The sequence below is a fragment of the Hypanus sabinus genome, chromosome 1, assembly GCF_030144855.1.
Source record: "Hypanus sabinus isolate sHypSab1 chromosome 1, sHypSab1.hap1, whole genome shotgun sequence".
Classification (NCBI taxonomy): Eukaryota; Metazoa; Chordata; class Chondrichthyes; order Myliobatiformes; family Dasyatidae; genus Hypanus; species Hypanus sabinus.
The window spans coordinates 136,592,456-136,613,986 of NC_082706.1; the positions used below are offsets into that span (position 1 = coordinate 136,592,456).

The 21,531-nt window shown below is 39.5% G+C and overlaps 1 protein-coding gene across 2 annotated transcripts in view; it reads right to left on the reverse strand.

Annotated features, from left to right (window-relative positions):
• LOC132398003 (intermembrane lipid transfer protein VPS13B-like) overlaps positions 1-21,531 on the reverse strand; it is a 1,044,617-nt gene that overhangs the window by 114,522 nt on the left and 908,564 nt on the right. For both annotated transcript variants that reach the window (XM_059976892.1, XM_059976883.1), the window contains exons 40-42: positions 14,313-14,509; positions 2,421-2,602; positions 481-830 (exon numbers count right to left, since the gene is read on the reverse strand). In XM_059976892.1, the coding sequence (XP_059832875.1) occupies positions 481-830; positions 2,421-2,602; positions 14,313-14,509 (729 nt within the window). The remainder of the gene's footprint in view (positions 1-480; positions 831-2,420; positions 2,603-14,312; positions 14,510-21,531) is intronic.

Sequence of the window (21,531 nt, forward strand, 5' to 3'; positions counted from 1 at the left end):
TACTAGCAGGAAGGATGCTGGAGTCAGGATGAATTAGTTGGTTCAAGAAGGAAAAAAAGATGTTTCATACAAAACACAGAGGCTTGACAGCTTCATCAGTTGTCCAATTAAGACACCTTCACTGGGTGATGACATATGGAGCCGAAATTCATTGCTGGCACAGAATATTATTTTCTGATTCCATTTGCTGGGATTCCTCTGATTATTTTTTTTTAAATGACAATAATGGTGTCTGTTATTTAAGAAGCTACCTCTATTAAATTAATGCTCTGTGGATTGATAACAACTGAGTCAAACCAGTGCTGCTCTCAATATAATGCTGTAAATGAAGTTTATGCTTGGTAAATTAATATTGAAAGATATCATCTGTCGTAAAGAATTAGAATACAGTTCAGTCAACAATTAGAGGACCTCTGCTCCAATGATCTTAGAAGTCAATAATAGAAATAAATTGTCATGGTTACCCTTGTACTAACATACCTGCTTCCAAGCACGGATTGCTGTGTCCAATGAATGGATTGCATGCTGTCCCACATTGATAAACACAGGATCAATAAACATGTTTCCATCCATTAGTTGCTCCACAGAGCTGTTGCTGATGGCCACTTGTCCATGAAGAATGAAGGGTTTTAAAATATTGAGCATGGTGAGGTTGCGGTACTCCAGCAAGTTACACTTGATAGTGGTGGAGAACTGGAATTCCTGGCAGACTGGCCCATCAGACCACTGACGCAAGTAGACATTTGGATTTTTCAGAGAAATCACCATGTATTCTTGCTCAGAAGGCAACTTTCTATCAGGCATGAATGTCTGGAGGCAGCTGGGTTGAGCTGTGGTATAAAATAAATATTTCAAGTAATCATGCAAGAAGGGAGATCCACAATCTTATTCAGTGTGACTAAAGCTTCACAACAAAGTGTTTGACTTAAACACTTGAGCAATTTCAGGTTCCTGAGTATCAATATCTCTGAAGATCTAACCTGGGCCTAACATATTGATGCAATTACAAAGAAAGCACAACAGTGGCTACATTTTTTTTAGGAGTTTGAGGAGACTTGGTATGTCACCAAAGACTCTGGCAAATCTCTACAGATGTACAGTGGAGAGCATTCTAACTGGTTGCATCACTATCTGGTGTGGAGGGGCCACAAAAAGCTGCAAAAAGTTGTAAATTCAGCCAGCTCCATCATGGATATCAGCCCCACGCCCACCCCCCCCCCCCCCCCCACCGCCCGAACACTGAGGATACTGCCACAAGAGGCAATATCTTTATAAGGCAACATATATCATCAAGGACTCCCCACCCCGCCACCATCACCCTGGACATGTCCTCTTCTCACTGTTACCATCAAGGAGGTACAAGAGTTCGAAGACAATGTTTCACTCAATGTATTAGCAACAGCCTCTACCCCCTCCACCATCACGTTTCTGAATGGACAATGAACCCATGCACAGTACACTACTTCACTATTTTTCTCTCCTTTTGCACTACTTATTTAATTAAATTGTTATTTATATTTCTTACTGTAATTTATAGTATTTTATAGCTATCATGTACTGCTGCTGCAAAACAAATTTTATGATATATGCCAATAATGTGAAACCTGATTCTGATTCTAAAATTATACAACACAACCATTCAGAAACAAATTACTAAACAATGTCTGTGTTCTGTGAATACAAAAATATATAAATATTGTTTCAAGACATATATTGATAATAAACAAACCTTTGAAACTAACCTATGAAGACCAAATGAAAGAAGATGACTTTTGTTAATTCCCGGTAATAGAATCACAGAGGATTATAGAAATGTATGGTACTGAAGACAACTTGTCAATCAATTGCATCCATGCCACCCAAAAATAATAATCTGCTATTAAATAAAAAATGTATGTGCTGGAAATACTCAGCATCTGTTGGAAAGAAACAAGTCTCTTGAAACAATAACTCCTTTTCTTTCACAAATGCTGCCTAACATGCTGTGTTTCTAGCTCAAGCATGGTGTAGGTAGATAATAAAGTGAAAGATCATAACGAGGTAGACTGTGATGTCAAGAGTCCATCATATCATATGAGGTCCATTTAATAGTCTTATCACAACGGCACTGAAGTTTTTGTATCTTCTGCCTGATAGAATGTGGAGAAGAGAGAATTCCAGGGTGTGTGGGTTCTTTGGTTATGTGACTACTTTACTGAGACAGCAATAAGTGTAGACAGTCTACAATAAAGTTCCAATAAACTTTAGTGCCAGCGAAAGCTATCTGATTTAACTTTAAGTATTCAGTGCACACTTATTCAATACATTTGCTTAACATAAATTGATATCTGAATCTTCTTCAACTGTAGAAAATAAAGATTTAGATTAGATTGAAAAGATGATTTAATCAAATAGGCAAACTTATTTTTTGAACGACATACCTGTACCTAGCTGATCCAAATGATGGCAAAGATGAAATTCAATCTGAACAAGCCGTAATGAGATACCAAGAGAAGAAACAAACCACGGGGCAAAACACGAATCAACCCTGGTGCAGGCTGCCAAGGCCATTGGAGACACAAGCTGATCACAGATACTCTGAGAGCCGGTCTCGCCATCACTGCTGATGAGAATGCAATAAAAATAATCTGATCAGTATCATATTTCTGCTGAAAGAAACATGAAATTTAAAATTCACAAAGTTCTTTTATTTATTAAAGATATATATAGACAATCAAAGTTAAGACACGTAATTTTCATTGTACCATGGTAGCATGAATTATTTCTTAACCAGAATATGGGGCTGCAAAGACTTGACAAAATATTCCACAAAAATATTTAAACAAGCAATATGAATAAATTGTAAAAAGAGAGAAACAAAAGGCTATACTAGGTATAACAGGAATGCTGCATTGTCAGAAATGAGCTATCACTTTCAGATGGGACTTTGAACAAGACCCCATCTGCTCTATAGCTTTTCCACGGTTGTAACAGGGTTCTGTTCTTGAGAACTCTTCCAAAGTTGGGGCTGTTTGGGTTATGATATGAATGTATTTAAATGAAAACAAGGGCCATCATCAAGGTGATGGTGCAGGAGCCTGAAGAAACACACTCAACATTTTAGGAACAGCTTCTTCTCCTCCACCATCAGATTTCTGAATGGACAATGAACCCTTGTATACTACCTCACTACTTTTTTGCACTACTTAATTAATTTAACCTTCATATTTATATTTCTTATTGTAATTTATAGTTTCTAAAATTATGTATTACACAGTACCGCTGTCAGAAAACAACAAATTTCATGACATATGCCAGTGATATTAAACCTGATTCTGATTTCACATAGTGAGATATTGTGGTCTTGTAACAATATGATGCTATAATCACTGAATCGTTGTGTTAAGTTCTCCTCATTATAGGAAGGATGTGGAAGCTTTAGAGAAGATGCAGAGGTGATTCATCAGGATGCTGCCTGGATTGGAGAAGATGGTTTATGAGGAGAGGTGGAGTTGATTATAGCTTTTTTCTTTGTAGTGAAGGAGGATGAAAGGCAATTTAAAAGAGTGTTTAAGATGACAGGAGGCATAGATTGAGAGCCAGTGCCTGTTTTCCCCCATGGTGGAAATAGTTAAATTAAGAAGGCACATTTTTAAGGTGACTGACGGAAAATATAGAGGGATGACAGAGGTAGGTCTTTTAGACAGAGAGTGGCAAAAGAATGGAATGCACTGCCAGGATTGGTGGTAGAGGCAGATACATTAGGGACATTCAAGAGCCTTTTAGATCGGCACACAGATGAAAGAAAAATTCAGGTCAATGTGAGAGGGAAAGACAAGATTGATCTTGGAGTAGGCAGAACTTCATGGACTAAACTCTTCTATGTTCTAAGCCCCCTTAAAGAAGGAAAAATAAAGGTGCAGTTTGTCACCACCAACTCGAGGGCATTTTAGAGATGAGAGATAAATGTTGACCTTACAGTGATACCTATAACCTAAAGATGAACTGTAAAATGTTAAGTATTTGTTGGATTCTATTATAGAGAAAGTTAGTGGTTTGCTCCAAGCAGCATTAAAATTTTTATCCAAAATGATCACCATGACAAGTGGGATTGTGGCTATTCACATGAAAATATTTTTGTTTCTAAGTACTGAATGTTGGATATCAAAAACATGCACTTGTGGATTACATAATATGTTTCTTTTCATTCTTTAGAGTTTAGTAAAATAGTAGCTGGCCACAGATTTTAGTTAGCATTCAGAAATGTAGATCTACTGAAAAAAAAGCTATTTATGATACTTGAGAAAAATGTAAATGAACAGCATTTCTGTCAGGAATGGCTGCTCAAAGACATTCTGTTAAGTCTTGTGTTTCAGACAAGGGCCAGAGAGCAGCACTCTTGGCCCCTAAGCCAGAAGGTTGCAGTCTTGAAGTCTGACATTAGTATGAAAAAAAGCAGGCGAACATTTCAACGCAATGCTGAAAGTGATTTGCATTGATTGAGTTACCAGTTTGTCTTTTCAGTGGACATAAAATATTCCATGGCACAATTTCAAAGAACGACTGTGGAGCTCTCTCCACTATCCAAGTCAATGGGCCCAATTATGGCCAGCGCATGGATAGTCACACTGTATTTGGAAGTTTATTGCCAGCCTTGGTCCCTGCACACTACTCTGTCCCTGAATTCACTCCCAAGTCCAAATGCATTCTGTAACACACTGAGATCAGCCAAAATGTGTTACTAGTCTCAAGGCTCACAACTTTACACCTGCCACAGGTGGTACTTATACCATCATTTGTACGGGGTAACTGCGCTTCATGATAATGATAAGTGAAATTAAACTGTTAACTTTTTTTAAGTTATTATGGACTCATAATCAATATTTTTATGTTAAAAACATTAGCATCAGAACCAGTTTTTAGAGCATAGTAAAAGGTCCTTCAATTCAACTTGTCCATGCCAACCAAGTTGTTTACTTGAGCTAGTCCCAATTCCCTGTGTTTGCCCTATACTCCTCTGAACTTTTCCTATCCAAGTACCTGTCCAAATATCCTTTCAATGTGACAAGTGCACCACTTCAACCACTACAAGATACCCACTATCTGAGTGAAAATGTTGCCCCTTTGATCTTTAAAACACTTCTCACCTTAAAACTAAGCCCTCTAGTATAAAACTCCCCTACTCTGGGACAAAGTTTGTCACCATTCACCTTATCCATGCCCCTTATGATTTTATAAACCTTTAGAAAGTCATCCTTCAGCCTCTTACGCTCCAGGGGAGGAAAGTCTTAGCCTACCCAGTCTCTGTTGCATTGTTTCAGCTATTTCTAAATGTGTGATAAATAGGGAAATGTGAGATCAATAAAAGTACTATTTAGTTTGGAATCAAAAAGCAAAATTCTAATCACCAGTTTAGTATCATTTTGATGACTTTGCACTAAAATTAAATTTTTATGTTTTAACTGTGCATATTATTTAATGAATGTTGATTAAATGATACTGTGTACATGTGATGCTGATGCAAGTAAGCTTTCCATTGCACCTGTTGCCATGTGGCAGGGGACATGCTCAAGTACAGACCTATCCTTGAGCATATGACAATAACTTTGATTTTGACTGCAGGGGGGTGGGCTTGTGGGTGCCTGAAATTTACCTGAACCTCATCTCAAAGACTGTCAGAGGCAGCGTTGTCAGCAAGACATGTGGAAGCCATGTCACTGATAAAGTGTAGTCTCTGGGATTGAGATGGGTGAATGAACGCGAGGTTTTAGGCAGATACAAGGCAACACTTCTTCCTCTATCAATAATGAAAAAATTATCTAGTAAAAGCACCTTGCTGCTTATGCAAGACTGAGTACAATAAAAATTGTGTACGTTTCTACAGATTCTTGCATTACAAAAGTATCCACATTTTAAAATTAAAAGACCACAAGGTACAAGGTTCTGAAAAGGATGCAGAAACAACAATGTCATTGCAAGTATTTCCTTTTTCCCTTCCAGAAACATAGAAAACCTACAGCACAATACAGGCCCTTCGGCCCACAAGGTTGTGCCAAACATGTCCCTACCTCAGAAATTACTAGGCTTACCTATAGCCCTTTATTTTTCTAAGCTCCATGTACCTATCCAAAAGTCTCTTAAAAGACCTTATCATATTCGACTCCACCACCTTTTCTGGCAGCCCATTCCACATACTCACCACTCTCTGAGTAAAAAACTTACCCGGCATCTATTCTGTACCTGCTCCCCAGCACCTTAAACCTGTATCCTCTTGTGGCAACCATTCAGCCCTGGGAGAAAGCCTCTAACTATCCATACAATCATTGCCTCTCAACATCTTATACACCTCTATCAGGTCACCTCTCATCCTCCATCACTCCATGGAGAAAAAGTCAAGTGCACTCAACCTATCCTCATAGGACATGCTCCCCAATCCAGGCAACATCCTTGTAAATCTCCTTTGCACTCTTTCTATGGCTTCCACATCCTTCCTGTAGTGAGGAGACCAAAACTAAGCTCAGTACTCCAAGTGGGGTCTGACCAGGATCATATATAGCTGTAACATACCTTACCTTTGTACCTTACCTTTGGCTCCTAAATTCAATTCCACAATTGATAAAGGCCAATACACCGTATGTCTTCTTAATCACAGAGTCAATGTGTGCAGCTGCTTTGAGCATCCTATGGACTCGGACCCCAAGATCTCTCTGCTTCTCCACACTGCCAAGAGTCTTACCATTAATACCTCTGTCATCATATTTGACCTACCAAAATGAACCACTTCACACTTATCTGGGTTGAACTCCATCTGCCACTTCTCAGCCCAGTTTTGCATCCTATCAATGTCCCACTGTAACCCCTGACAGCCCTCCACACTATCCACAACACCTCCAACCTTAGTGTTATCAGCAAACTTACTAACCCATCCCTCCACTTCCTCATCCAGGTCATTTATAAAAATCACGAAGAGTAAGGGTCCCAGAACAGATCCCTGAGGCACACCTCTGGTGACCGACCTCCATGCAGAATATGACCCGTCTACAACCACTCTTTGCTTTCTGTAGACAAGCCATTTCTGGATCCACAAAGCAATATCCCCTTGGATCCTAAGCCCCCTTAATTTCTCTATAAGCCTTGCATGGGGTACCTTATCAAATGTCTTGCTGAAATCCATATACACTACATCTACTGCTCTTCCTTCATCAATATGTTTAGTCACATCCTCAAAAAATTTGATCAGCCTCGTAAGGCACGACCTGCCCTTGACAGAGCCATGCTGACTATTCCTAATCATATTATACCTCTCCAAATGTTCATAAATTCTGCCTCTCTGGATCTTTTCCATCAACTTACCAAGCACTGAGGTAAGACTCACTGGTCTGTAATTTCCTGGTCTATCTCTACTCCCTTTCTTGAATAAAGGAACAACATTCTCAATCCTCCAATCCTCTAGAACCTCTCCCATCCCTATTGATGATGCAAAGATCATTGCTGGAGGCTCAGCAATCTCCTCCTTCACCTCCCACAGCAGCCTGGGATACATTTCATCCGGGCCCGGCGACTTATCCAACTTGATGCTTTGCAAAAGCTCCAGCACATCCTCTTTCTTAATATCTACATGCTCAAGCTTTTCAGTCTGCTGCATGTCATCACTACAATCAGCAAGAGCCTTTTCCATAGTGAATATTGAAGTAAAGTATTCAATAAGTACCTCTGCTATTTCCTCCTGTTCCATACACACTTTCCCACTGTCACATTTGATAGGTCCTATTCTCTCACTTCTTATTCTCCTGGTCTTCACACACTTGTAGAATGCCTTAGGGTTTTTCTGAATCCTGCCCGCCAAGGCGTTCTCATGGCACCTTCTGGCTCTCCTGATTTTACTTCTTAAGTTCCTTGCTGTTAGCCTTATACTCTTTTAGATCTACAACATTACCTAGCTCTCTGAACCTCTTGTAAGCTTTTCCTTTTATCTTGACTAGATTTATTACAACCTTTGTACACCACGGTTCCTGTACCCTACCATAACTTCCCTTTCTCATTGGAACATACATATGCAGAACTTCACACAAATATTCCCTGAACATTTGCCACATTTCTTCCGTACTCTTCCTTGAGAACATCTGTTTCCAATTTAAGCTTCCAATTTCCTGCCTGATAGCCTCATAATTCCCCTTACTCCAATTAAGCACTTTTCTAACTTGTCTGTTCCTATCTCTCTCCAATGCTATGGTAATGGAGATAGAATTATGATCACTATCTCCAAAATGCTCTCCCACTGAGAGATCTGACACCTGACCAGGTTCATTTCCCAATACCAAATCAAGTACAGCCTCTTGTAGGCTTATCTACATACTGTGTCATACTGTGTCAAGAAACCCCCCTGAACACACCTAACAAACTTCACCCCATCTAAACCCCTTGCTCTAGGGAGATGCCAATCTATATTTGGGAAATTAAAATCTCCCATCCCGACAACTCTTAATATTACAACTTTTCAGGATCTGTTTCTAACTCAGATAATTTCAATACTTAAACACAGTCAGAAAAGATGGAAGAAAATGAGGAAATGAGTTTAACAGACACCAGCTTCAATTCATAAAGTCATTTAAAACGGCATCAAATTAAGGAAAAAATGCTAGAAGGACAATTACCATTACCGAATTTAAAAAAACTGCAGATGCTTACACTGAACCTCCACCGTTTCACTTACTTCAGACAGCTGGTAAAATGTTTCTATTTTATCAGTAACCCAGCGAAGGGCCACTTAGCAACATCAGAACATAAAGAGAAATTTAATACACCCAAGTCACTACATTCTTTTGCATTCAAAACACATTCCAGATCTCTTAAACTGGCGGTGTCTTTGCCAAGTCATCTTCCTTAATTTGAAACAGATATGACCCTTTTTTCGAAGTTCTATAATGTACCTGTTATTTCATGAAATAGAAATTTGTTCAGTGTCACTCCAAAAACTGTTTTAATGGGTCAGATTTTGATATGAAAATGATAATTTTAATGCAATTTGCTGTTAACAATGTGTAAATTATCCAACAAATTTTAGACATGAAAATATATCAACTGCAAATTGTTATAGTTATTAGATGATTTTCACTACTCTGCTATTAATATTGCAGAAATAATAATAATAAGAATAATAATAAATACTTTATTAATCCCAAATGGGAAATTCTTTGATTCTTCCCATTCTTTGCCACTTTAATTCTCTATCCCACTCCACCGTGACCTATCAAACTGTGGTTTCTGCCAACATTACAATGACAGCCCAATGCAAGGTTGAAGAACAACCACTCATCTTTGTGGATATATTGCAGCCTTCTGGACTCAGTACCAAATCGTACAACTTTAAGTAACTTGATTTCTCAGAAAATAAAAGTTGACCATCAGCTTTACTGCTTGTATTCCTCTTTATTTTGTTTGTCTGGTGTGTTGGGCATGTCTTATTTTCTGTATTTTGCAACTGCTACATTCTTCTGTCTATGGAGAGACAGGATGTTGCAGATGCTGGAATCTTGCACTACAGACAATCAGCTAGAGGAATTCAGTAGTTAAAGCTGTAGGGAGAAAGGAATTGTGTTTCAGGTCGAAACTTTGCATCAATTATTGGACAATCCACATCAGGGGTGCATGAAAACAGCCAGTATTTAATCAGGGCTGTGATCAAGATTTCAAAACCAGAGTTTCATGGCAGTTTTTCTGATTTGAGGAGTGACCAATCAGCAAGCACCATTGTGCAAAAAGAGCTACCTTTCAGTCAGGTCTGCATTCAAGATTTAAAAAGCAGAATTTTGAGCCATTTTCTCTTGAGTTGGACAATCCACACCTGGAGTGCTTGAAAAGAGCACTTTTTAATCAGGGCAGCGATTGAGATTTTAAAAGCAAAGTTTCGCACCACTTTCTCTGAATTGAGGAGCAACCAATCAGCAAGAGGGATCCATTAGAGAGGGACAATTAAAATATTACAGGTGCAAGTGGAGTGGTCATTCTCCTGAGTGTGCCAATCTTTAGAATGGTTGTGGCTGATGAGGCTTAGGTGAGGTAAATTGTCTTGTAAGTTACTCCTTTTGTGTTCTTATTTGCTCATTCCTCATCTATAAAGTGCATAGTATAGTGAGAATGGCTCCTGAGGCAGTATTTTGTACTGCATTTGGGATGTGGGAAGTCTGGGAGACCTCCAGTCACCCAGATAAACATATCTACACCAGGTGCACCGAGCTACAGATCCTGAGAGAATGTATTAAGGAACTGATACTGCCGCTTGATGATCTTTAGCTCATACAGGAGAATGGTGCAGTGATAGACAGGAGCTACAGGGAGGTAGTCACCCCTAGGTTGCAGGACACAGGTAACTAGGTGACCGTCAGGAGAAGGAGGAGAAACACACAGCCAGTGCAGAGTACGCTTGTGACCATTCCCCTTGATACTACTGAGGGGGACGCCCTACTGGGGGGTGGGAGAAGAGCCACCAGTGACCAGGTCTCTGACACGGAGTCTGGTGCTGTTGCTCAGAGGAGCAGAGAAGTGAAGAGGATAGGAGATTCTTTAGTCATACCAACAGAGACAAGTTTCTGTGGGCATGATAGAGACACCTGGAAGGTGTGTTGCCCTCCTGGTTCCAGGATCAGGAATGTCTCAGATCGTGTCCATGGCATTCTCAAGGGGAAGGGTGAATAGCCAGAAGTCTTGGTACATAGTGGCATCAATGACACAGTTAGACAAGGTGAGGAGGTCCTGAATAGAGATTTTAGGGAGCTAGGCAGAAAGCTGAGGAACAGGACATTTAGGGTAGTAATCTCTGGATTACTGTCTGTGACATGTGCCAGTGAGGGTAAGAATAGGATGATTTTGCAGGTGACTGCATAGCTGAGGAACTGGTGCAGGGGGCAGGTGTTTGGATTTATGGATCATTGGGCTGGAGAAGGTTTGACCTTTACAAAAGGGTTGGATTACACCTAAACTCAAGGGGGCCCAATATCCTTGTGGGCAGGTTGGCTACAGTTGTTCGGGTGAGTATAAACTAATTTGGCAGGGGGATGGGAACCAGAGTGATAGTGTTGAAGATGTGGTAGTTAATTTACAAACAGGCAATGCGCAGTGAGACTCCAAACAAAGAGAATCTGGTGATAGGCAAAATTGCAGTCAACAGGGTGAGTTGTAATGTAAAAGTGGGACAAAATTGAAAAGGGTGAACACAGGACTAAAGGTGTTATATTTGAATGTGCGCAGTATATGGAATAAAGTTGATGAACTTGTGGTATAGTCACAGCTTGGCAAGTATGGCTGAATCACGGCTGAAAGAACATTGTAGCTGGGAGCTCAATGTCCAAAGATACATGTTATATTAAAAGGACAGACAGGAAGGCAAAGGGGGTGGCGTTGCTCTGTTGGTTAAAAATCCACTAGGGGATCAGCTATGACAGAGATCATAGGGGATCAGCTATGACAGACAAAAAAGGCAGAGATGACAGCAGAGCACCAATGCCTGGAACTTTTGGAAGCAATTCAGAAGACAGAGGACATATACATCCCAATTAGGAAGAAGTATTCTAAAGGCAAGATAACACAACCATGGCTAACAAGAAAAGTCAAAGCTAACATAAAAGCCAAAGAGAGAGCATATAAAGCAGCAAAAATAAATGGGAAGTTAGAGGATTTGGAAACTTTTAAAACCCAAAAGAAAGCAACTAAAAAAGTTATTAGGAAGTAAAGATGGAATATGAAAGTAAGCTGGTCAATAATATTAAAGAGAATAGCAAAAGTTTCTTCAGATATATAAAATGTAAAAGAGAGGTTAGAGTGGATATTGGACCGCTTGAAAATGATGCTGCAGAGATAGTAACAGGGGACTACGAAATAGCAGACGAACTGAATAAGTATTTTGTGTTAGTCTTCACTGTGGATAGACAAAGGAGAATCAGTTGATGTTATATACTTGGATTTTCAGAAGGCTTTGACAAGGTACAGTACCACACACACTACGAGCCCATGGTATTACAGGAAAGATTCTAGCATTCTTAAAGCAATGGCTGATTTGCAGGAGGCAAAGAGTGGGAATCAAGGAACCCTTTTCTGGCTGGCTGCCAGTGACTAGTGGTGTTCCACTGGGGTTTGTGTTGGGATTGATTCTTTTTACATTATACGTCAATGGTTTGGATGATGGAATTGATGAAATGGCAATTGGAGTAGAGTGTCAGGAAGTGTATGGTTATGCACTTTGATAGAAGAAATGAAAGGGTTGCTATTTTCTAAATGGAGAGAAAATACAAAAAATCTGAGGTGCAAAGGGGTTGGGAGTCCTTGTGCAGGATTCCCTACAAGTTAATTTGCAGATTGAGTCCGTGGTGAGAAAGGCAAATGCAATACTAGCATTCATTTTGAGAGGACTAGAATATAAAAGCAAGGATGTAATGTTGAGATTTTATAAAGCACTGGTGAGGCCTCACTTGGAGTATTATGAGTAGTTTTAGGCCTGTTATCTTAGAACTGAAATACTGAAACTGGAGATGGTTCAAAAGAGATTCATGAAAATGATTCCAGGATTAAGCAGCTTGTCATATGAAGACAGTTTGATGGCCCTGGGCCTATATTCACTGAAATTCAGTAGAATGAGGGGTGTTCTCATTGAAACCTATTGAATTGTGAAAGGCCATGATAGAGTGGATGTGGAGAGGACGTTTCCTATGGTGGGAGTGTCTAAGACTAGAGGACACAGCCTCAGAATAGAGGAGTGTACTTTTAGAACAGAGATGAGGAGGAACTTCTTTAGCAAGAGAATAATTAATCTGTGGATTTATTGCCAAAGGCAGCTCTGGAGGAGGTTGACAGATTCCTGATTGATCAGGGCATGAAGGAATACGGGAGGGGAGATGGCAGGAGATTGGGACTGAGAGGAAAAGTGGATCAGTGATGATGAAATGGTGGAGCATACTCGATGGGCCAAATTCTTCTTCTATGCCTTATGCTCTTATCATTCTTTTATCTATGTTATATTATCTCTGTCCTCATTCACTCATCGATCAGATAATTCCATTTACAAGTTTATTTTCCAATTTTTTTTTCTACAACTGCTCTTACACCAATTCCTTATGCCCTTCTCCTTTGTTGTTTGTTTTCAATTTTCCTCATTAGGCGGGGAAACGCTAAACCTGCTGTTCTCCAAGTTCCCAATTTCTCCCTTACTTCTGTTATATTATCATCAGCCAGCAATTGCTGCATAAATTACTTTTAATATGGCAGGCTAAAGAAAGTCTAATGAAACAGCAAAGCAAGATGCCTGCTCCCACAAACTTGGGGTCAATTGCATCAACAGCAGTCATGTAATACATCTTCACATTCTGGTTGTATTACTAACTTAAAGAAATCATTCATGGGGTGTGAGTAACACTTGATAAAGCTGGTGTCTATTGCCTAATCCTTGTTGCTCTTAGTGATGGCAAGCAATTTTCTTGAGCTACTGCAGTCTATCAGCAGAAGGTATTCCTTATGTGCTGTTACACAGGAATTAGCCCCAGCAACAATGAAAGTTTTCATCATGGTGGTAGGTGATGGGGAAGGGAACTTGCAAGAAGTGTCCTATCTTATAAATTGGACAGAGTTTATTCAACAACTCGCAATAAAAGTGACAGATAATTTATTGTTTTATCAAAATGAGCTCATCCAACCCATAAAAAATAAAACTGTCCTTTTATCTTTTACAGAAACAATTAGTTAACTGATTACTTACAGGTTATTTTTAACTTTTAAAATAATCTCCCACCCACCCACCCACCCACCCACACACAGACAGGCCTCCAACCCAAGGATATGCCGCCTCTGGGCCTCCAGTCTTTAGCTGATAGTACATATATGGAATGAACTGCTGAAGAAAGTGGTAGAGACAGGCACAAAAGCAAGTTTTAAACAACAGCTGGAATGGTCCATGGATAAGAAAGGATTAGCTGCTGTACGAGCAAACAGGAGTAGCCTGATTAGGCATCTTGATCAGCACAGACCAGTGTTGCTGGAAGGCCTGTATGACTTTTTCTATGGCTCTGCGTTTGGAGAATCAGCAGCTAAGTTCAGGATAATTGATAACAACCTGTGCTTGGACTTTAACTCAAGGTCCAGAGTGTGACACCTTGATCAGTTTGAAGCTAATTGTTTTCAACAAAAAAGGAAGCACAAGATCAAAGAGATAGGTCTTTCACATCAATTATGAATTACTCAAAATCAAACTATTTGTTCTTCATTGGAGTCTCCAGGAATCCAATAACAGAGTCCTCCATTCAGCCAACACTCACTTTCAATAGAATTGCAATAGACTCTATTCTTACCTCTGTTCTTCAGCAATTTCTTGATTGTTATTAAGAACTATTCTCCACAGGTCAGAAGCTACAAGCTCCTTCTGATCACTAGCCAATGTGACGTTAGGCAGCTGTAGCTCACACGCTTTGCTTTCTGACAAGCTAAATTCACGATAATCCACAAATATTTGTTGAAGTTCATCCCAGTACTCTAGGCTGCATGGTACCTGTTTCAAATAAATAACAAGAAAGAAATTATCACCACAAAGTAAACCACTCAGGTATTGCACCAAAGTGTATTTGAAAGGGTAGAATGGACTCTTGGGTATACTTGTGGACTTAAATCATATAGAACAATAGAAGTCAAATATTTGAATAAAGTACTGTATATAGTCCAGAAGGAGAAGCCATACCTGATATCTCTGCTCACCGGGTAAAAGATGAACTAACTTGATGCAAATTCTTACATACATTAACACATTTTCCAAAGGAAGTGACTCCAGTGCTTCATAAATCTACTTTACACCTTTACCAGTGCTATCACATCCATCCTATACAGTGGCATCCTGAATGAGAATCACAGAATTGTTGCAATAGCCCATTGAGTCCACGCCAATACGAAATATTTTAAATGTAGCCTCACTAGTGTTTTATATAGTTCAAATATGATCAACTGAAGGCAATTATCCTGTATGCCTTCTTAGTATTTAATATTTGTACCAGATTCTGAATCTGAATCAGAATCACATTTTTATCACTCTTTTAGATTATGTGAACTTCGTTGTTTTGTGGCAGCAGTATAACGCAAAGACATAAAATTATTTTAAATTATGAAATAATTAATAGTATAAACAAATATAAATAACGAGGTAGTGTTCAGAAACCATTCATAAATGTGATGACAGAGAGGAAGGAGCTGTTCATAAATCATTGAGTGCTGGTTTTCATGCTAGCACCTCCTCCCTAATGGTAGTAATGTTGAGGGGCCGTCCCAGATGGTTACGGTCCATAATGATGTCATGCTCCTTCCTGCACTCCTGAGCTCATAAGTCACTTTATTTCTCAGTATCTCACATTTAATGTTTATTCCACAACTTTGTTTGACCTTCCCAAATCCAAATGCATGTACTTAACCCAGGCAGGCATCATGTGATAAGTTTATATTGCTAAGATTCAGACCTTCTTTGGGTGTCATTCATTGAAATATAATATTTAGTGTTAGTTTATTTTCTTCTAACAAACAGAAATCAAACAAAATATGCATAAGAAGTTAACTGATAAAAGCTGATTTATAAACACAATCACTTGGGTTATCTGTGCATTCAAACAGATGCTAAACAATCTCGTTGCCTCAGTAAAGCAGTCAACATTACCAAAGACCACACCCATCCTAGACATCTTTGCTTCTCCCCTCTCCCATTTGGTAGAAGATACAGAAGACTAAAATCCCAGCAGGCTTAGGGACTGCTTCAACCCCATTGTTGTAAGTCTACCAAATGGTCCCTTGGTATGGTGATGGACTCGTTCTCAGTCTACCTTACTATAGCCTCACAGTTTATTGTCAGCCTGTACTGCATTTTCTCTGTAACTGCAGCGCCACTCTGCATTCTGTTATTCTTTTCCCTTGTACCAACTCAATGTACTGATGTGATGAAATAATTGTATTGATGGCATGCAAAACAAAATTTTTCACAGTACTTCAGTATCCGTGATAATGATAGACCAATTTAATTTACCAACATCATAACAGACAAAAGATTTTGATGGATTTGGTTAATGTTGAGTTGAAAAAAGCTCATGTGGAACAAAAACATTGTAATAGACTAACTGTGTTGAATGGCCTGTTTCTGCCCAATAAGTTTCATGAAACTAAGATCGTAGAACACTACAGCATAGAAACAGGCCCTTTTGGCCCCTCTAATCTGTTTGTGCCAACAATTAATTTAGCTAGTCCCATCAAACTACACCAGGACCATAGCCCTCCATACCCATCCAATTTACCTACCTATCCAAATTTCTCTTAAATGTTGAAGTTGACCACCATTTGCATTGGCGACACATTCCGCACTCTCGCCACCCTCTGAGTGAAGAAGCTACCCCTTCACATTCCCCTTAAACATTAATCTTTCACCCTTAACCTACTGTATGACCTCTAGTTATAGTCTCACCAACAGCTGAAAAAGCCTGCTTGCATTTATTCTATCTATACCCCTTATAATTTTGCATAACTCTATCAAATCTCTTAATCTTCTACACTCTAAAGAATAAAGTCCTAACATAATCAACCTCTCCCTGTAACTCAGGTCCTCAAGCCCTGGCAGCATCCTTGTAAATTTTCTCTGCACTTTCAATCTTGTAAAGTACACCTTTCTTGTGTTAGAGATGACCAAAACTGGACAAAATACTCCAAATAAGACCTCACTGAAATTCAGTACAATTTCAACATAGCATTCCAAGTCCTGTACTTAATACATTGATTTAGGAAGGCCAATGTGCCAAAAGCTTTCTTTACGACCCTAACTCATAGGACATGCCTTAATCTCATTGTTACTATCAGCAAGGAGGTACAGGAACCTGAAGGCACACACTGAACGATTTAATAACAGCTTCTTCTTTTTTACCATGAGATTGCTGAGTGGACATTGAGCCCATGAACACAACCTCACAACTTTTTTATTTTTTGCACATATATACTTACTGTAATGCACAGTTTTTTTCCCTATTACTATGTACTGCATTGTACTGCTGCTGCAAAGACAATAAAATTCATGATGTACAGTGCTTAAAGAAAGTACTCACCCCCTTTGGAAATTTTCATGTTTTATTGTTTTACATCATTGAATCACAGTGGATTTAATGTGGCTTTTTTGACACTAATGAACAGAAAAGACTCTTACATGTCAAAGTGAAAAAAATTTCTACAAATTGGTCTAAATTTCTTTCAATTATTATTAAACACAAAATAATTGATTGCATAATTACTCACCCTCTTCAAGTCAGTATTTTATAGATGCACCTTTGGCAGCAATTACAGCCTTGAGTTTGTGTGGATAGGTCCCTATCAGTTTTGCACATCTGGACCATGCATTTTTTCCCCATTCTTCTTTACAAAACTGCTCAAGCTCTGTCAGATTGTGTGGGGATTTTGTGTGAACAGCCCTTTTGAACTCCAGCCTCAAATTCTCAATTGGATTGAAGTCTGGACTCTGAGTTGGCAATTCTAGGGCATTAACTTTGCTGTTTTTAAGCAATTCCTGTGTAGCTTTGGGGTCATTGTCTTGCTGAAAACCAGATCTTCTCCCAAGTCATCGTTCTCCTGGAGACTGCATCAGGTTTTCCTCCAGCATTTCCCCGTATTCTGCTGCATTCATTTTATCTTCTATCTTCATTAGCTTTCCAGGTCCTGCTGCAGTGAAGCATCCCCACAGCATGATGCAGCCACCACCAAGATTCACGGTAGGGATGGTGTGTTTTTAATGATGTACAGTTTTGGACTCATGCCAAACATAACATTTAGTCTGATGGCCAAAAGCTCAATTTTGGTTTCATTAGACCATAGAAACTTCTTCCAGCTGACTTCAGAGTGTCCCACATGCCTTCTGGCAAACTCTAGCTGAGATTTTATGTGAGTTTTTTTCAACAGTGGCTTTCTCTTTGTCACTGTCCTATAAAGCGGCGACTGGTGAAGCAGCTGGGCAACAGTTGTTGTATGCAGTCTCTCCCATCTCAGCCACTGAAGCTTGTTCCTCCTCCGGAGTTGTCATAGGTCTCTTGGTGGCCTCCCTCATTAGTCCCCTTCTTGCACAGTCGCTCAGTTTTTGAGGACAGCCTGCTCTAAGTAGATTCACAGCTGTGCCATATTCCTTCCATTTCTTGATGATTGATTTAAATGTACTCCAAATGATATATAGTGACGTGGAAATTTTCTTGTATCCAACTCCTGACTTACGCTTTTCAATAACCTTTTCATGGAGTTGCTTGGAGTGCTTTTTGTTTTTGTCAGGATACTGACTCACCAACAGTTGGATCTTCCAGATACAGGTGTATTTTTACTATAATCAATTGAAACACCTTGACTGCACACTGGTGTCCAAAAACGATCTCCATTTAACTAATTATGTGACTTCTAAAACTAATTAGCTGCACCAATGACGATTTGGCGTGTCATATTAAAAGCGGTGAATACTTATGCAATCAATTATTTTGTGTTTTATATTTGTAATTAATTTAGATCACTTTGTGGAGATGTTTTCATTTTACATGGAAATATAGAAAACCTACAGCACAATAGAAGCCCTTCGACCCACAAAGCTGTGCCAAACACGTCCTTACCTTAGAAATGACCTAGAGTTACCCATTTCATTTTGACATGAAAGACTCTTTTCTGTTGAGCAGTGTCAAAAAAAGCCAAATTAAATCCACTGTGATTCAATGTTGTTAAAGAATAAAACATGAACACTTCTGGGGGGAGGGGTGAATACTTTTTATTGGTTCTGTATACCAGTGATATTAAACCTGATTTGGATTCTGATTCTATTTATGATGCCACTTTTAAGAAATTGTGAATTTATATTCCCAGATCCTTCTGTTCTACCACACTCATCAGTGCCTTACTGCTCACTTCATTAGACATACCCTGGATGGTCCTTCCAAAGTGAAACATCTCATACTTGTCTGCATTAAACTCCATCTGCCATTTTTTAGCCCATTCTTCCAGCTGGTCCGGAGCTCTTGGGATTCTCCTTACTTTTTCCGCTAGAGCAACCTCATGTCTTCTTTTAGCTCTTATACTTTCCTTCTTAAGTGTTCTCTTGTATTTCTTATACTCAAGAATCTCATTTGGTCCTACATGTTTATAACTACTATGCACCTCCCTCTTTTTCTTAACCAGGACCTCAATATCTCTCAAAAACCAGGGTTCCCTGAACCTATTATCCAAGTATGCTTTTGCCAGAAAAAAACCTGTCCGAATCCACACTTACCAGATCCTTTCTGATACCATCAAAATTGGCCTTTCTCTAATTTAGAATATAAACTCCAGGACCAGACCAATCCTTTTCCATAATTGCCTTGAAACTAATAGCAGTATGATCATAAGTTGCAAAGTGTTCCCCTTCACCAACTTCTGCCACATGGCTTGCCTCATTCTCTAATAGAATATCTAGTACAGGCATGGGCAAACTACGGCCCGCGGGCCATATGCGGCCCGTTAAGCTTTTTAATCCGGCCCGCAGAACTTGATGAAATTATATTAATAAACCTTGTTAATGTTTTTTCCCCGCAATTCTGGCGTTTTCCCAATAGATGACGCACTCTATATACATTTGTGGCCATTTCCTGGCACATCCGAACTGGCTCACAATTAGCCAGCGTTCCGGCTAAGGGAGATAGCCTGCGGGAATTTGCGAGCACAGAGCTTTGGAGCCTCTGCACAGGGGGGCAGGTTCAGGGAGGCTTAAAAGTGAGGCTGGGGATTTCGAATGAAGTTTTTTCTTCGACTGCAGTTACCGACTCTGTGTCGTACTTTTAGCGCTGCATGTAGCACACCACTACACATTGACCTTTGTTGAGGTGCAGCGTATTACTCCACATTTGCGCTTTACTCCTCGTTCGGCTCAACCTATTTGTGTGAACAGGCATTCAGCGTCATGAACATCAACAAAGCCAGCCACAGGTCCAAGTTAACTGACCAACACCTCAGATCCATCCTGAGAATCGCCACAACAAAACTAAATCCAGACTTTGATGCGCTGCCTAAAAAGGGAGACCAACAACACTGTTCCCACTGAAATTAAAAATAAGTTTCTTCGTTGTGTTATGTAAAAAATGCATTTGAAAATATTTTTTCAATAAGCCTTACATGTTACATGTCATTTCTGTTAAGTGATGGACATGAGTAGTGCGCAGGTGCACGTACGTTCTCAAAATAAAAAATGCGCTCCAGATCAAATAACACGCTCCGCATACTGGCGTGCTGTCACTGTTCTGCCTTTGTGCTGGTCGTTGTTGGGTTTTGGCACAGGGGACAATTGAATAAGAAGGAGCAGGACAAGTAGACCTGCATCTCCTACCGTTTTTGAAATAAAGACAGTCAGGAGGAGAGTGATGATGATAATATCTTGAAGGATAACAGAATTTTCAGTGCTTTAAAATAATAACTGTTACTATCAAAAAAAGCTGTATTTTATTCATTTAATTTTCAGTGTTTTAAAAGTCATTTCAATAAATAGCTAAATACCATGGGACTTCAAAGACAGTTATTTTGTTGTAATGCATTTGTTCATTTTCAATTGAAATTAAAGCACATGTTTTCTACATATCCCATGATATTTTATTTTCTCTTATGAGGTGTATTACCAAAACACTCCGTCCATCTGCTGCTGGTCTGGCCCCCCTGTCAAATTTTAGAACCCTTTGTGGCCCACAAGTCAAAAAGTTTGCCCACCCCTGATCTAGTATCACACATTCTATGGTTGGGACTGCTATGTACTGATTAAGGAAATTTTCCTGAATGCATTTGGTAAACTCTTTTCCATTCAACCCTTTTACAGTATGGGAGCCCTAGTCAGTATGTGGCAAGTAAAAATAACTTACTATGACAACCTTATGTTTCTTGCAACAGTCTATGATCTCTTTACAAATTTGCTCCTATAAATCCCATGGTCTGATGGGTAGTCTGTAGTGTAATCCCATTAAAGTGGTCATACCTTTCTTATTCTTCAGTTCTGCCCATAAATTTCACTAGATGAGCTCTCTAGCAAGTCCTGACTGAGCATTGACATGACATTTTTCCAGACTAGTAATGCCAGTCTTCGCCCCTTAATCCCTCCTGCTCACATATAAAACAACAGAACCCCGGAACGTTGAGCTGCCAGTCCTGACCCTCCTGCAACCAAGTTTCACTAATGGCTACTGAGTCATAATTCCACGTATTGATCCATGCCCCAAAGTCATCCACCTTTCCTACAATACTCGTTGAATTGAAATATACACAGCTCAGAATATTAACCCTATCATGCTCAACCTTTTGATTCCTGACCCTGTACACAGGCTTAACAACAATTTTTTTATACAAACACTCCAATAACTACTCTGGCACTCTGTTTACCATCTCCCTGCAACTCTAGCTTAAAGCCTCCCTGTGCAAAACAAGTACACCTTCTGCTAGGATATTAGTACCCGTCCCGTTCAGGTGAAAAATGTCCCTTTTGCACACATCCGATCTTTCCTGGAAGAGAGCACGATGATC